Source organism: Jatropha curcas, chromosome 1 (assembly GCF_041381405.1).
Source record: "Jatropha curcas cultivar XTBG-Jc1 chromosome 1, XTBG_Jcur_1.0, whole genome shotgun sequence".
Classification (NCBI taxonomy): Eukaryota; Viridiplantae; Streptophyta; class Magnoliopsida; order Malpighiales; family Euphorbiaceae; genus Jatropha; species Jatropha curcas.
In genome coordinates this window covers 1,776,474-1,794,888 of record NC_143151.1, presented here as the reverse complement: position 1 = coordinate 1,794,888, position 18,415 = coordinate 1,776,474, and the positions used below count along the sequence as shown (strand labels likewise).

The 18,415-nt window shown below is 33.4% G+C and overlaps 2 protein-coding genes across 2 annotated transcripts; both read left to right on the top strand.

Moving 5' to 3' along the window:
* The first annotated feature begins 5,282 nt into the window (after positions 1-5,282).
* Positions 5,283-8,758, top strand: LOC149498759 (putative disease resistance protein At1g59780). The gene has a single exon (XM_089719674.1). It carries the CDS (start codon positions 5,449-5,451, stop codon positions 8,572-8,574), a length of 3,126 nt encoding a protein of 1,041 aa, XP_089575800.1. The 5' UTR covers positions 5,283-5,448; the 3' UTR covers positions 8,575-8,758.
* Positions 8,759-12,904: 4,146 nt separating this feature from the next.
* On the top strand, positions 12,905-17,017 carry LOC105628405 (putative inactive disease susceptibility protein LOV1). The gene is made up of 2 exons (XM_012209810.4): positions 12,905-16,446; positions 16,572-17,017. The coding sequence occupies exon 1, from the start codon at positions 13,071-13,073 to the stop codon at positions 16,416-16,418; it is 3,348 nt and encodes a 1,115-aa protein (XP_012065200.1). The 5' UTR covers positions 12,905-13,070; the 3' UTR covers positions 16,419-16,446; positions 16,572-17,017.
* The last annotated feature ends 1,398 nt before the right edge of the window (positions 17,018-18,415 follow it).

Genomic DNA, 18,415 nt, shown 5'->3' with positions numbered 1-18,415 from the left:
CCGCTCCTTCGAAATACAGGAGAAAAAAAAAAAAGCTCCAAACTTCACTCCTCCTCTCTTCACTTCTCTCTTCTGCAACATGCTTTCCTTCCCCAGAACAACTAACCCATACATGGCAAGACAAAACGTGTTGTCTGTTTTAGGAAAAATTTTGAATCTTCTTATTCAAGAATCTGATTCATTGCTTGAATTTGAAGATCAATTCCAATGGATCGAAGCCCAGTTGCGAAAATATGCTGATTTGTCGAAGATAAAGCGCTCCCTCTCGGATATTTAAAAAAAATCGATACCAGGGCCGAACTCAAGAGCTTTCCCTCCATGTGTTTAAAAAAACTCCATGTTTAGAGCTCGAACTTGAGAGCTGTGCTTTTTTTACTGATAAACCAATTACACAGAAGATTGCAAGCGATTTCTTAGAAATTTAGTATAAGAGAAAAAGAAGACTTCAAAGTGAATAAAGCCAGACTTTCATCACATGCCCATCTCATATCTCATATATAATAAAAGCAATTCATTGACCTATTTTGTATGGGTCTTTATGGTTGGATTTTGTAATATATAGGGATGATTTTATTGAGTTTCTTAATAACATCTCAAAAAATAAAGTATTCCTTCTTATTATTAGTCAATTAGATGAGTTTTATAAGTAGAATTCTTTTTTGGGTGTCTGTTTGGCGAAATTAATTGTTTTGCTAGTTAGTAATTGTTTATAAAACGTTAAAATCTAAACGTTTAAAATTCAAGCGCTATATGAAAAAAATAGTGTTTAGCATTTTGATTGATAACGCTAAAAATTACTTAAAAAGTTATTGCCGTGCACAGTTTGATATATCTTCCAATACATGAGAGACTCAATAATGAAATATTCTAATTGACAATTTAAATCATTTATTCAATTTTTTTAAAGCCTAATATCTAACAATTTGAAAAAGTAAAAAGAAGAAATCTTTATTTGTGACATCCTACTGATTTGAGTCTTGCATTGAGTCGAGTCTTGCATGGAGTTGAGTCGAGTTGAACCAAACCCGGTTGGGGTAGAATGAGATTAGAAGTGGACTTATTTGAGTGAGAGAAAAAGATTAAGGTATAAAGGTGAGGAGTGATTTGCATTAAAAGATTGAGCTTAGGTATTAAGTTGTAGCCTTTTCTTACTTGAGGTCTCATTTAGGAAGTTTCACATCTATTTTGATGGCTTACCCGTAATCATCCCATTCACTTTCCCATTTTCATGATTATCTTCATCTTCTCCATCTCCATCATTTCCTTTATTTCTCCATCCATTTAGGCAACCTCAATTTTCTCCAAGTAAGTAGAATTACTTGCAGCTTTCTGTTATTCAACCTCTAATTGAGTGATATTGTAGATAAGTTATAAGAATTTTGATGTGTATAGGAGAAGGAAGCTCAAAGAGTGTAGAGAAAAGAAGCTAGAACAGAGCTCACGCGTTTTTGGAGTAAAGGTTTGATATCTCTTGTTATTTTTCATTTTCTTTGTATGAGATTTGTGTGGTGTGTTGCTATGAGACAAATATTGCTTCATGTTGAGTGGGAGGACTGGTAATGGTGAGAAAACAGGGGAAAACAGGGGTAGTATTGAGTAAATGAAGTGAATATTGAGTTTATGTTGAAACAGGGGTTGCTGGAAATTTTACCAGTAACTTCATCTTGATTTTGACCCCAGTTAATGATGGAATTAGGAAGTGTTATAGAAGAGTTATTTGTTCCTCTATGTGTTAGCTTTACATGGGTTTTTGAATCATCCAAATTGGAGTTGTATATTGAGAGATATGACCAAAAGAGTACAGACAGTACAGGCTGCAAGCGCGCGCGCGAATCGCATGACGAGTTCGCGTTGCCTTCTCGCGCTCGCGAATTTGAACTACGCGCTCGCGACTTTCACCTGAAACTCTCTGACTCTCATTTGGCACATCTCGCGCTCGCGACTTTCAAGTGCGCGCTCGCGACTTGTGCTCGCAACCTCTCTGACTCTCATTTGGCACATTACGCGCTCGCGACTGTGAAGTGCGCGCTCGCGTACTTGGCCCTTGGCCTGGAAGCGCTCGCGACCTTCATCGCGCGCTCGCGAGTTTGGCCTGAGAACTCACTGTCTCTCATTTGGCACACTACGCGCTCGCGACTTTCAAGTACGCGCTCGCGAGTTGTGCCCGATAACTCACTGTCTCTTATTTTGCATTCTACGCGCTCGCGACTTTGAAGTACGCGCTCGCGACTTGTGTTTTCATGCACTTTTGGACTTCTTTTGCAATGCAATTGTATTTCTTTGCTTCACTTATATGCCTCCAATCATTTTAACATCAAATACAACATTAGAACATGTACCAAAACAACATTCAAGCATGCAAATGATGTGAAATCAAATATACATTATGAATTATGAAGTTATGAACTATTAATGTGATGTTGTGTTATATTATTGCTATACCAACATTATGCTCCATTGAGGTTAGGTAGAAACCATGTAGATAAGACCATGTCGCGACATAGGATAGCAGATCTGCACCTCATACAGTTTGTTACTCCGGCTACAGGCCGTTGAGTGGATATGATTATATGGGCCATAGCAGCCAAGCATACAGTATTCATCCAGTTTCATACAGTTTTTCTTATCACTTCGGTTTCACTATAACCTTATGGAGCCATACAGATATCTTGACATAACATTTCATGAATTATACAGTATTATAAACAGTACAAAAGATAATCAAGATATCATGAAAGTATCATAATGTGTGAGCTTACATGTGCCATATATGTTTCCATGGTTCTTTCTATATATGTATGTGTTTAATTGTTTCTTTATCTGTTGAGATATCCACTGAGCATTATTTGCTCAGCGAGTTACCTGTTTAACTCGCAGGTTTTGAGACTGGTCCATAGAGAGTCCGCTTACAACTGCTGCAGTTCATCTGTAGAAGACTCAGTCTTCAGGGTAGCTACTCATTTTAATATGTATCTTTGTCTACCCTTTTTATGGCATGTACAGGGCACTCAGTTGGGCCCATTTCATTTTGTAAACTAGTATCATGTTTTGTAAATATAAATTACATTATTTTTGTAAACAGTACCAGCATGTTATTATATTCAATATATAGTATGTTTTCAGCATGTCAGACCATACAGTCAACCAGTTTGTATCATCTCGACTCGGTTCATTCGGGTTTACAGGTGGACCGGGAAGGGGTGTTACATTATTTACTTTATTGAGTTATCGACAATGTTATTATTAATTAATCACATAAATAGGCATTAGGGAACATATTCAATTATTACATGGATATTTCAAATTTTAGAAAATAATTAAAAAATAATAAACAACTTTTTATTATGGATAGGCATGGCCGGTGAACCGCCGGTTCCGGTTCACTGAATCGCCGGTTCGAGATGTTTAAAATTTTGAACCGGAATCGACCCTTGAACCTCCGGTTCCGGCACGGTTCAGCACTGTTCCGGCGAACCGGCGGTTCAAATTACGGTTCCGGCATTACGCAAATTTTTAAAAAAATAATAAAATTTTGATTCCGAATTCATGAATAAATAATAATTTTAAAATGTTTAAATTTTATTAACTAAATAAATTATTATAAAATTTTTAAAGAAAAACTTCTATTAACTAACTTAGAATTATTATTACATTAAATTTACAAATTTTGCTAATTTACTAATATAAAAAACTATTAATGAAATATAAAATTAATGGAATGAGTTGAAAATTATTATTTTCAATTACTAAGAAAATTATTTAAAAAATCAAATGAGGTAAATTTATGAATGGAAAAAATTGAGATTAGAGAAAGAATTTGGAATTGGATGTAAGAAAATAAAAAATAAACAATAGATAATTCCAATATTAAGGAAAATAAAGCAATAGAAAAAATAATGAATTATGGAAATTTGAGAGAATTTTGATTGAGAATAAGAGAAGAGTTAGGATATAATTGGTTGTGAAATAAAAAATCATCAACTCATCATATTTATACATATTTCTCATTTATTAGTTTCCCAAAGTGTCCCTTATAACAGAAAAATAACAGCTATATTTTTGGATAATTTCGTAAATTACAGTAAATAAATAAATAAATTATTAAAAATGAATAAAATTTATTTACCAATAAATAAATAAAAAACACCTATCATATCAAAAACTATCCATTACACTCTTTTTTTGTACACTTGAAAGTATTTTTTTTATATAAATTAATTATTCATGTACCATTTTTTATATAAATTAAGTCAAAAAATGTGTATTTTTTTTCACCACTTTTTATAACTTATATACCATTTTACTTCTCTTCACCATAAATCAAATCAACTACAATCAAATCAAGTGATATAAATTTTTTTATAAAAATTTTAAGCTATAATTTTTTTGTGCATCCGGTTTGAACCGGACCGGAACCGCTGATTAACCGTTGGTTCGGGGCCGGTTCCAGTTCATATTTTAACATTCACATGAATCTTGTAAATCTTAACCGGCCCTTGAACCGCCGGTTGCAGTTCAAAATTATAAACCGTCGATTTCGATTCGATTTTGATTCATCTATAGTACGATTCGGTTTCAATTCAGTTCCGATTAGAACCGAACCGGTTGCAATGCCTAATTATGGATGCTTTCTGAGCATGCGTTCTATTTTATTGAACGGTCCATTGACTTCTTATTTCTTTCCACATCTCATTTACTCTTTTGGCTTTTACTATATTCAATGAACAAATTGGTGGAGCCTAGTCAAGAAGAACCACTGTTAACAACACGTGCTTTCTTTTTGCTTTGCTGTTGGTCGGTGAACTCATTAATTTTATTTATATCTAATTCATTTCTATTCAACGCTAAAATTGTAAGCATTTTAATCCATAATTGATTAATAATAAAAGTTTCTGATCTTATAAATTATATTTTGAAGTTTTTTTCTTATCGGCTAGTAAGTGATTTATATTTAAATTATACTTAGTTTTCATTAATTTTATAAAATAATTACTAATAAATTTTTTATTTAATATTTTTTATAATTATTTAAAAATTATAATTTATTTAAAAAAATTTAATAAATATTCTTATTTATGTAATAAATTAAACTGAAAAAAATAATATATTGACTATAAAATGAAATATAAATGTATACACATTATATGTCATACTATATAAAAATAAAATAATTATACAATTAACTGTCATTTTACATTTCAAAAACAACCATCATCAAAATTTTATTAAATATAAATTATTTCTCAACTGATTGCTAATATGAATGGATGGATCATATAATTTCGAACAGCTAGAACACTTATAACAACTACTGTCCCTGACCCAACTCCTTACTTGACCGCTCCTCCGAAATAAAGAAAAAAATCCATACTTTACTCCTCTTCGGCTCGTCCCTTCACTTCTCTCTTCTGCAACATACTTTCCTTTCCCAGAACAACTAACCCAGACATGGCAAGACAAACCGTTTTGTCTGTTTTAGGAAAAATTTTGAATCTTCTTGTTCAAGAGTCTGATTCATTGCTTGGATTTGAAGATCAATTCCAATGGATCGAAGCCCAGTTGCGAAAATATGCTGATTGGTCGGAGAATGTATTGTCCCCAGATGCATTAATCGAGATTATGTATGACATTGAAGATTTTATTGATGAGTTGATAATCAGATCAGCCCAAAGGAGGAGCAGAGAAGCTACTATTCGCTGCATTTTGAGCCTTGTTGATCTTCCAAGACAGTTCTTTTATGTTTTGGCACTCATCGATTTGACAGATTCTTATAGATTCTACAAAAAATTGGTACTGATCAAAGTTAATATTTCCAGAATATTCGGCATGTTTTTCCGTTCTGGTTCTTGGCATGATACCTTTAGCCCATATGATTTGGAAATAGGCACGACGATTGTTTCGCCTGTAATTTCTAAGTTTGAAGCCTTAGCTACCAAGAGACAGCTCAGGCCTGCAGTTAGAAAGCAAGCCAGGTGGTTAAGAGATGAATTCAAGTCCTTGAAGGTCTTTCTAAAAGATCTTGAATCACGAGAAACACTGAGTGAAAGGGGAATAGCATGGACGGAAGAACTTTGCGATGTTTGTCGCTCCACTGAGAATGTTGTTGGGCTCTTCTTGACTAAAAATGAACGTAATCCCAAAAGCTTATTTTGGTCTCCCCGTAATTTCATTTCTCAACGTAATGTTGCCCAACAGATGGCTCGAATCCAAGTTAAAGTCTCTGATATTTCAGAACGAAGATATGACGCCATTCATCACAGAACATGGCACAGTGACCGATATCCAAGCGTAACTCCTCCTACTGCTACTCCTCAGCAGCTTGATATTGATATGGTTAGCTTTGAAGAGGATGTTGATGCAGTTACAAAACAACTGCTCAAAGATGATCCTCGCTGCCTCACCATTTCAATTGTGGGTGTTAAAGGCATTGGCAAGACAAACCTTGCAAAGTTGATCTGTGGCAGCCAGGTTATTTTAGATAATTTCCCTCACCGGAACTGGGTTGCTAGATCAAGTGATTATGCTATCATGGAAGAGATTTTGAGCCTTCATAATAAAGAATGTCCAAAACGTGTCAGAAATGAAAGCTACTCAAATAGGCTGAGGGAGATGGTTAATAATTTATTATTGGATAAGAAGTGTCTCATCGTAGTTGATGGCTCGAACGCAAGTGAATTTTGGCGAGAAATGGGAACGGCATTCAGAGACATATCTAATGGCACAAGAATAATTTTCCTTGTTGATAGCTTATCCGAAGCTCCGCCAGTCACCGAGACCAACTCTGCTTACAGACTGCATCTGCGAAGCAATGATGAGAGCTGGGCATTGTTCACACATGCTTTGAAGATAAAGATCCCTCCAGAGCTAGAGCAAAATCTGAAAAAACATATTTTAAGAAAATGTGGGGGGTTGCCTAAGGTGATTGTGAAATTAGCAGAATTACTGTCACATAGAGAAGCAACTCTAGAGGAATGGTCAACGGCACTTGACCAACTAAATCAAGATGAAGAACCTTGGTCAACAGTCTTGGAAGAGATCAACAAATATTTGCCATTGTATTTGAGGCGATGTCTATTTTATTTTGGATTATTTCCTGTGGGTTATAAGATTCCTGCAAGAAGATTGATGGCATTGTGGGTTGCTGAGGGTTTGGGGCGCCAAAAGAATGATGACAATTCCCCTGAAGATGCTGCAGAGGCGTGTTTGAGAGAGTTGATCAGTTATAATATGGTTCAAGTGACAGAGAGGAAACCCAATGGGAAGGTAAAGACATGTTCCCTACCAGAAGCCCTGCGAGTACACTGGTTTGCAAAAGCCAAGGAAGCTAATTTTCTCCGAGGTCACAATGAAAACGATTGTGCGATACGTCGGGTTGCTGACCATCTTGATCAGAAAGATCCCATCTTTGAGCACATTCATGGAAAGAACACCACTTCCTTTAACTCTTGTTATAGAGATACTGTCACTTTTATATCATTTGATACTCGAGAAGAAAGTAGAGCAGGACATGACATAGGAAACTTTCTTGATCGATGCATCTCTAGCAATTGCTTCCATTTCCTATGGGTGCTGGATCTTGAGAAAGTTTACAAGCCAAAATTGCCCAAGGCAGTAGGTCAGCTCTTTCACTTGAGATACCTAGAATTGAGATCAACTTACCTAGAAATGCTTCCCATGTTCATTGACAAATTGCTGAACCTTCAAACGCTTGATTTGAAGCGCACTTGCATCAATACTCTCCCCATTACTATCTGGAAGATGCAAAAACTAAGGCATTTTTTCTTAGATGAGAGTTTCTGCAGCACATTTACCCCCCAACAAGAACACAGCTCTTTACTGGAACTTCAAACATTTTGGGGTGTATTCATTGATGAGAATAGTCCAGTAAAAGATGGCCTAGACAGTTTGTTAAGCATCAGAAAATTGGCGCTGAAATGCAAAATATCAGACCCATCTCAAAAAGCAGCCATGTCCTTCCAGCTGTTTAATATAGCAGATTGGGTTCTGAATCTAAAACACCTTCAATCTCTGAGGTTGAAGTCATTTGATGAATCAGGTCAGCCATGGGATCTACATTTGCAGTCTTTGTCAGGCAATGTGGAGCTTTCTGATATATATTTGGTCGGAAAGCTAAAGAATCAAGATCTTATATCTAAGTTTCCCCAAAGCCTCACTGAACTCACCTTGTCTGCTTCTGGACTGATCGACGATCCAATGCAGACACTGGACAAGCTTCCCAACCTTAGGATTGTGAGATTGTTTTCCAGATCATTTTTAGGAAAGAAAATGCTTTGCAAGTATGGAGGATTTCCTAAACTTGAAGTCCTCAAGCTCTGGGAGCTAGAGCTGTTAGAGGAATGGAATATGGAAAAAGGAGCATTGCCTAATCTGAAAAACTTGGAGATTAGATCCTGCAAAAATTTAAGGATGATTCCAAATGCACTGCGATGCATTAAAACCCTCAAAGAAGTAAAACTAACAAAAATGCCAGTGTTATCATCAAGCCTGAAAGATAAACAAAATGAAGATTTGAATAAAATTGCGCATGCGCGCCTCCTCTGCATAGAAGATTGATAATGCAGAACAGAAGTTCAATTGCTCTGTTTGTTTCTAGCAAATATATGCATGATTAATGTCAGTTTTTGTCTAATAATAAGTAAGGCATATCAGAGATGTCTTTGTTGCTTGTAATTCTTCTGTTATTGTTGTAATTTCCAGTGTAATATTGAATATTTATCCATAATTATTCTTCTCTTTATGCTTGGTACTGTCTCAAGCATGTGTGTTATTTTTTTAAAATTTATAATAATTTTAATTGTTTAAATGAATAAACCAAATAATAAATAATTATTTATTGAAAGTTGAAATTTGAAATTTGCCAGGCAAAATGACAAATTATTTGACATAATAAATTATAACATTTCAATTTTTTTTTTTTTTTTGGTTACTCTAATTTTAGTTTACAGAAGAGTGTTGTAAAAAGAAAAAAAAAAATTTCTCTTCAAAAAAAAAAAAAGAAAAAAAAATTACTGAAAAAGCCAATAACTTAGAAATTTCCAGTGTAGAAGAAAAGGAAAGATTTCCAGTCAACAAAGCCAAAGTTTGATCACCATGCCCAAATATCTCCTCAGAGACTAAAAGCTCCTAATAATTACTCTCTCTACACATGTCACCTTACTTGACCGCTCCTCGGAAATAAAGAAAAAAAAAAAAAAGCTTGAAGTCCTAAACTTGTGAGATTGTGAGATTGTTTTCCAGATCATTTTCAGGAAAGAAAATGCTTTGCAAGTATGGAGGATTTCCTAAACTTGAAGTCCTCAAGCTCTGGGAGCTAGAGCTATTAGAGGAATGGAATATGGAGGAAGGAGCATTGCCTAATCTGAAAAACTTGGAGATTAGATCCTGCAAAAATTTAAAGATGCTTCCAAATGCACTGCGATGCATTAAAACCCTCAGAGGAGTAAAACTCACAAAAATGCCAGTGTTGTCATCAAGCCTGAAAGATAAACAAAATGAAGATTTGAATAAAATCGCGCATGTTCGCCATACTGCATAGAAGATTGATAATCCAGGAAAGAACTTCAACTATAGATAGTACTTAAGCTCAAATGCCAAGAAGATTCTTATTCAAGTGTTTGGAATTCAAGTCTTCTAAACGAAACACTTTTTTTTGTCTTTTTTTTATTAACTTCAGCCATGTTCTGTATTTAACCCGAATGGATAGGTCAGGCAAAGAACACTTGCAGGGTTGATCACCATAATTTATATCATGAGTTCAATAAAACAAACTCTCCAGGGTTAGCCCTTTTACCTTCGAAGGCGAGGGATTAAAAAATATTTTGATATAGAATTTTCAGTGTAAAAATTTTTTGAAAATATTGAATTTTCACTTTCTTTTCCTTTTCTACACCATTTTGTACATACAAAGGGCAAGGACGAGCAAATTTATCCATAGCGAGATTAAGAGAATCCTAAATAAAAAAAAATATTCATTTTGTTTTTTGTTCCAAAAGTTGAACTCAGATTAATAAGATGGAAAGTAAATCCATTTATTAATTGAGCTAATTCTTTAAATTAAAAATTTTGAAATATTTTAATAGTGATCCTTAATTATTTTTTGCAAAAACATTTAAAATACCAATTTTGTAAATAGCAATACCACATTTTTTATTCCCCTAAATTCACCTCCAAATCGCTTTAAGAATTACTTTATTCCCAAAAAAAAAAAAGAATTGCTTTATTAATATACAACATAGTGGATTCCAATTGTTAGAAAGACTTTGATGGAGTCTCTACAATTATAGTTTTTTAAGCTTGTCTATGCACCTTTATTTGCTTTTTTTTTTTTTACTATTTGGTGTTTGTTTGGAGTCTATTGGTCTCACTAATTCGGATTTGCGCTAGATAGGCCTACAAAAGGAGATAAAGCGCTCCCTCTTAGATATTTAAAAAAGATCGATACTAGGGCCGAACTCGAGAGCTTTTCCTCCCAAGTGTTTAAAAAAACTCCATACTCAGAGCTCAAACTTGAGAGCTCTGCTTTTTTTACTGATAAACCAATTACACAGAAGATTGCAAGTGATTTCTTAAAAATTTAGTATAAAAGAAAAAGAAGACTTCAAAGTGAATAAAGCCAGACTTTCATCACATGCCCATCTCATATCTCATATATAATAAAAGCAATTCATTAACCTATTTTGTATGGGTCTTTATGGTTGGATTTTGTACTATTTAGGGATGATTTTATTGAGTTTCTTAATAACATCTCAAAAAATAAAGTATTCTTTCTTATTATCAGTCAATTAGATGAGTTTTATAAGTAGAATTCTTTTTTGGGTGTCTGTTTGGCGAAATTAATTGTTTTGCTAGTTAGTGGTGCCTAACTATTAGCTTTTTTAGTAGTTGTTCATAAAATATTAAAATCTAAACATTTAAAATTCAAACGCTATATGAAAAAAATAGTGTTTAGCATTTTGATTGATAACGCTAAAAATTACTTAAAAAATTATTGCCGTGCACAGTTTGATATATCCTCCAATACATGAGTGACTCAATAATGAAATATTCTAATTGACAATTTAAATCATTTATTCAATTTTTTTAAAGCCTAAAATCTAATAATTTGAAAAAGTAAAAAGAAGAAATCTTTATTTATTTTATTGAGTTATCGACAATGTTATTATTAATTAATCACATAAATAGGGATTAGGGAACATATTCAATTATTATATGGATATTTCAAATTTTAGAAAATAATTAAAAAATAATAAACAACTTTTATTATGGGTGCTTTCTGAGCGTGCGTTCTATTTTATTGAACGGTCCATTGGCTTTTTATTTCTTTCCACATCTCATTTACTCTTTTGGCTTTTACTATATTCAATGAACATTAAAAAGCTAGGCTTCAATTTGTAATTTTTGTCAATTTTACTAATTAAACAAAATTAGAAAATTGACTTTCTAAGAAATATACAACAAATTATAAGATTCAAAAAATATATATACACAACAAATTGATAAAAAAATTGAAGATAAAATATATTTTATATTAAATTAATAAAAAATTAATTAAATAAAAAATTTTTTATTTTTTAGAAAAAAGCACTATTGAGGTAGCATCAAATTGGTGAAGTCACGTCAAATTTTCTTGTACGGTGGACGTTCGAGCCTTGTCAAAAAGAACCATTATAATTTTTTTTTAAAAAGAGAAATGCCCCTTGTGTGAACGTACTTCACTCTAGGATCTTGTATTTTTAAGCTTAAGTAGTCAAGTTTACTCCTCTGTTAAAAAAAAAATTACTTTTATTAAAAAAAAAGTAAAATTACTATTTTTAATAAACAAAATTACTTTTTTTCAAACAAATGAGACATAAGGGCAGAATTTGTCTACAGACATAATAATATGGGTTGTGGAAAAACAAGAAGTGATAAAAAGTTAACTTTGGAAAAAATGTAACAAAAGTTTGAACGAGGCACAAAGCAAAATTATAAAATATTAAACATTTTGATTAAAGTTGGTAATATTTTAAATGTTATGCAAAGGAATGGGACAAGCGGATCTAATCCCTTAACTGATTAAATTTAACTGAAATTTATTATTAATCGGCTTTAATTGAAATAAAAATTTAATCACTATTTACTCAAAATAACAACTGAAATATTTTTAATTTTTAATTTTATTATCTATTTAATCAAAATTAAGTAGTTTTAAAAGTCGGTTAATTTGATTAATTCGATTAAATTAACTTTTAATCGAATATTTAACCTATTACTGGAAAATTTAATTTTCTTTTAACTGAATTTTTAACCGAATATTTATTTACCTAATCGAATTAACCGAATTAATCGAATTAACTAAATTGACCGAAGCGAATGTTCACCCCTATCATAATTAATATGATAGCAATCATGTACCTTAATTTAGTTCCGATTTTTAATTAACATGAATCAATTGTTTCAATTTAAAATCCAATATTGCAGTTTAAGACAGTAGAACTTCCTATTTATTTTTTATTTTATTATTATTTTTTAAATAAATTTTAAAACTTATCGTTACATTGGTAGTATTTTACAATTGTATTAGTCATTCATACTTCAAAACTAAAAAAAAAAAAAAAATTAAAAACTTAAATAAATTTTGATCTCAAACCGCAATCAATATTTTCAAAACCATTTAGAAAATCACCGGTTGGATTCCGATTGATTATATCCTGTTTCAGAATCAGAATCAAAATGAAAAAGAAAAATAAATATATCTTTCCAATAAAAACTCGAACAAGAAAGAAAATAATAATTTATAATTACAAAAATTTTGTTTCTATTATGGGAATTTTAAATATAAAAAAAAATTAAAAATGTTTTTTTTTTTCATTAAATTAGCAACTAAGTTATGCCCCTCTTCTCTTTTTCTACTGAACCCAGAGAGAGGAAGTGGGAATGGACATTCAGTCGTTTCCCATTGGCCAAACCTTCTATATACAGAGAAACCTATTCGTACATGACACACTCCATTTCTTCTTTTAGCTACCTTCTCTTCTTCTTCTTTTATTCGTCGTCGTTTCATCTATCAGATGGATCGGAAACTGGTTTCTTCGCCGGTGCTTTGGAAACTCTCCGATCTGCTGGTCAACGAGTCAGTTCCATTTCTAGGTTTGGAAGATGAGCTCGAAAGCATCGAAACTAAACTCAGAGATATTGTTAACTCTGAGTATTTCGATTGCAAAAGAGACCTTGCTTATGACATTGAAGAGGTAATTGATTTCTTACTAGAAAAAGCAGCTCAAAATACCCAAAAAGGAACCCTAGTTCAATTTTTTTCCTCTTTCGTTGATTCCATCGATCAACGCAAGCTTAGGAAGAAATTGGACCGTATCCGATTTGAAATCTTCCGCTCTACTGATAAATTAAGTCGCCGGAAAGGAGTTGAGCCATGGCCTAATCCTTCTTATTCGTCTTCTTCAGTAAGGAAGCAACTTGATGTGGGTGAGAGTATTATGTCCCCTGTGATAAGGAAAGTTATTGTCTTGGCCAGTCATAAACAAATTAGTCGTTCTGTTAGAAGACAAGCTAGATGGGTAAGAGATGAAATGAGATTCTTGCATGTGTTTGTTAAGGACTTGGAGTCAAAAGAGTTGAGAGGAGAAGAAATGGCTTGGATGGAGGAGGTTTCCTTGTTTTCTCGCTCTGCAGAGGATGTTATTGGGTTGTTCTTGTCTAAAAGAGAAGAAAGTAATACGTCTCTTTTCACAAATCTTGGTTTGGATACTTCCAAACTCAAATCGCAAAGGAAACTCCGGCGAGAGATGGATCAAATGAAGAGTAAAATTCAAGAAATCATCAAAAGGTTTGGTAAACTCCCACACCAAATGTATATTCCACCGCCAAGGTTTCCTCCAAATTTGCCACCACCACCTCCTATTCCTTTTCAACCCAACTTTCCTGGTCGATTTGTTCCTAATATACCAGGTGATGCTACTTCATTGTCTTCTTTTGATGATGATGATTTTGATGATTTTGATGAAATAGATGATGGAACTCCACCGCCTACTGACGAACAAGTTCAAGACGTTGGTGCTTTTGACGGCAATGGCGGTGCATCATCATCATCTTCTTCTCGCCGGGCTGAGATACCTGATGTTCCTATCTTCGACGCCAAAATGGATGATATTATGGAGATGTTGCTGAGAGATGATCCAAATTGTCTTACTGTTTCAATTCTGGGCATGGAAGGAATTGGTAAGACAAAACTTATTAAGTCAATTTATGAAAGTCCTGCTATTAGAGATCATTTCCCTCACCGTGTTTGGATTAGTTGGGTGCGTGACTCAAATATCAACCGCGTTATGGAACAATTAGTTGGTGCTCAGTATTTGAATATTAGAGTTGTAAACGGGGATTGGGATGATTATTTATGTAGGCTTAGGCGATTGCTGAATGATTTCTTGATGGATAAGAGGTACCTCATTATTATTGATGGGTTATCCTCAAAAGTATTATGGAATCAACTTGGGGCTGCATTTGATGGCCTATCAAATGGAACTAAGGTAGTTTTCATTTCGTCCAAATTAGGAGTGACTCCAGAAAGTAGTGAGAGAAATTTCACTTACAGATTGCAATTATGGAGTGATGATGACAGTTGGGCATTGTTTGTTCGTTCTTTGAATGTGAATATTCCCTTAGAGTTGCTAGAATTGAAAAAGAAGGAAATACTAAGAGTATGTGGCGGGTTGCCAAAGGCAATAGTGAAACTTGCAGAACTTCTGGCAAGGGAAAATGTATTTCCAGAGGATTGGTCAAGGGTGATTGACAAGTTCAATAAAGATGAAGGTTCTTGGTCAGGAACCTTGCAAGAGATCAACAAGAATTTGCCATTGTACTTGAGGAGATGTCTCTTTTATTTTGGATTATTTCCTGAACACTTTGAGATCTCTTTGAGAAGATTGATTGGATTGTGGGTTGCAGAGGGTTTTGGGCACCAAAAGAATGATAAAGAGTCTCCAGAATGTGTTTCTGAGAAATGTTTGATAGAGCTGGTAAACCGGAATATGATCCAAGTGACAAAGAGGAAGCTAAATGGAAAAATCAAAGCATGCCGCTTGCCTGATGCTCTGCGAGTTCACTGGCTCGTAAAAGCCAGGGAAGCTTTTCTGCAAGATAATGGCCATATTGGGGACAATTTGTCCACCAGCAGTGGTATAATACACCGACTTGTCGACCATCTTGACTGTAGACATGCCAGCTTTGATCATATTCATGGAGACAGCACTACTTCCTCATCTCTGTATACTTGCTACAGAGACACTGTTTCTTTTCTATCCTTTGATGCTCGAGAAGGAAGCAGACCTGGAGAAGATGTAGGTAATTTTCTTCAACGATGCATCTCTAACAAATGTTTCAGTTCTCTATGGGTGCTAGACCTTGAACAGGTGTACAAGCCAAAGTTGCCCAAGGCAGTGGGCCAATTAGCTCGCTTAAGGTACCTTGGCCTAAGGTCAACTGACCTGGAGATGCTTCCTTCATTCATCAGCAAATTGCTAAACCTTCAGACACTGGATTTAAAGCACACTCACATCAATGCGCTCCCAAGTTCAATCTGGATGATGAAGGAATTGCGACATTTATTCCTGGATGAGAGTTCTGGTTGCACATTTGCACCTCGACCAAAAGACAGCTGCTTAGTGGATATCCAAACACTCTGGGGTGCATTTGTAAATGAGGATAGCCCAGTTATAGATGGTCTGGACACATTTCTGAACATCACAAAATTGGGTCTTACATGCAAGAAAACGGAGCTTTCTCAGTCAGAGGCAATGTCCTTGCAACTGGATGCTGTAGCAAATTGGGTTCTCAAGCTAAATCATCTTCGATCTTTGAAGTTGAAATCATTTAACGAATTGGGTCAGCCTTCGGATCTACAACTAGAGTCTTTATCGGGTCACTTGGATCTCTCTAGTATACATTTGGTTGGAAACCTAAAGAATCAGAATCTTGTGTCAGAGTTCCCACAAAACCTTATTGAACTCACTTTGTCAGCATCTGGACTTGTAGAAGACCCAATGCAAATGTTGGACAAGCTTCCAAGCCTCAGAAATTTGAGATTATTCTCTGGGACATTCACTGGGAAGAAAATGGTTTGTAGTTCTGGAGGATTTCCTAAGCTTCAAGTCCTCAAATTGTGGGAGCTAGAGCCGCTAGAGGAGTGGAATGTGGAGGAAGGGGCACTGCCTTGTCTGAAATGCTTGGAGATCAGATCCTGTACAAATTTGGAGATGCTTCCTGATGGATTGCCGTATGTTAAGACCCTTCACAAACTAAAATTAACAAATGTGCCTCTGTTGTCAGCTAGGATTAAGGATAATCTGGGTGAGGATTGGGATAAAGTTGCTCATATATTGAATATATATACAGAAGATGGATAATGCTGCACAGAAAGTCAAGTACCACAAAGTGTGTAGTCTTCTTCATATACGACTTTTGATTATAGTAATTGCATTTATTTCAGTTTATCTAGCTAGCAACCATTTTTCTACAATTAAATTGCTTGTTAACAACTCCAATTATTTGTTTTGAAGGGATTCGTCTGAAGCTTCATGATTCCGACCTAATCATTGGCAGTACTTTTCATTCAACTGAAGGTCTTCTTCTAGCTTCTACTCTTTTGCTTAATGTAAATAGTAAATATGTGGCGAACAACACCACCGTTTATATATATATAATAATAACAGGGGCATATGAAATGGTGAAAAATGTTGCTAGCTAAGATGAATTTGGATGAAAATTTTGTAACTGTTGATGGTTCTTTGTGGAATGTGTCATTTTTTGGCTATATATTAGTCAGCTGCAGCCATGTATTAGTTTGCTAATTTGAAGCATAGCTCTTGCTGCTACTGATTTTGTCAAGATTATCATCATTGTCACCATTGTAATTTCATTTTGGTGGTTGCCAAAATTTCACTGTTGCTTGCGCTAGTGTTCCTCTTTTAACTTTCCCTGAAATTTTAATATCATTTACTTCTTACCTGTGTTTTTGCTACTTAATTTTTCTGTGTCCTTAGTATAGTAATTAAGGTGGAGTTCGATGATAGCTTTTTTTTTTTTTTTTTTTTTTTTTAATGAAAAATTAATCCACGTAAAATTTTAACATTTAGCTTTTTATGAAAAACTATTTAAATAATTAATAGCTAAATGTTGTTAAAACACTATCAAAACAATCAATACTAAAACTGCTAATATTAGAGTTTCTAACTTAAATTTGTATTTTCTTTTCTTTTATTATTATTTTTTTTAATATTTGGACATAGATGACATGTTAGCAAGCAATGAGATAAACTTAGTTTCAATTAGCTCAAAGTTTGAATTTCAAATTTTCAATAAGCAATTTGGCAGAGAAAAATCAATTGGACCTAATTGGATCAAATGAACAAAATTCAAAACCAATATGATGCTTTACCCAATTTCCAAAAAAAAAAAACAAAAAGAAAAAGAAAAAGCAAAAGAAAAAGTATGTAGCAACATCAACACAACGTTTAAGGTAATTTTTAATATTTCATAATAATTCATGAATAATTTTTTGATACTTATTTTTTTAACAAATTAACGAGCCTTACTCGTAATATAAAAAACCGCAGCTATTTTTACGGAATATATATATATTTTAAAAAATGCCATATAAATAGTTAATAATTAACAGATAATAGATTTTTTACTATCAAAAAATTAACAGATAATAGATGCTAAAAATGCTAAAAATGTAAATATAATAGCTTTTCTAAGAAAATATTAGCCGTTTTCAAGGAAATATTAATTATAAATTCAAATAAAATTAAAATAGTTAAAGAAAAACTATAATTATGTTTTTGTGTTCCTTTATTAATGTGGCAAATAATTTTGGATTTTCTTCTCCTGGTAAATTGGAAATTGATATATTTATATGTTTTTTCTTTCTTTTTATATATATATTTAAAATTTTAAAAAAAAAAATAAAAAGACAAGATAAGTATTTAGAGAAAGCAAAATGAATTACATTCTGTGAGACCTCTTTTTGTTTTCCTTTCTTTTCCTTTTTGAAAGAAGCTTTACACTTCGTTAATGCTCACAGTATAATTTAATTTTTTAATTATTCAAACATTTTAACATTAACTCTTTCCATTTTATTAATATAAAAAGATAAAATTTTTAATTTTTAAATAATAATATATAATAGGATAAAGCTTCAAGGTTTTATTAATTTATTTTTTTGTTCAATTAAGTAATTAATTAATGAATAAAAAAAGAGGGAAAGTAAAAAAAAGAAAAATGCCAAATTACCAAAGGCCCCAACTAACAGAAGTGAGCAGAGCATTTATGGTTGGATAGAATGGCACGTAAAGTCAGACTGTCACCCGACACCGGTTCACCCAGTAAATTTCCTCTGCAG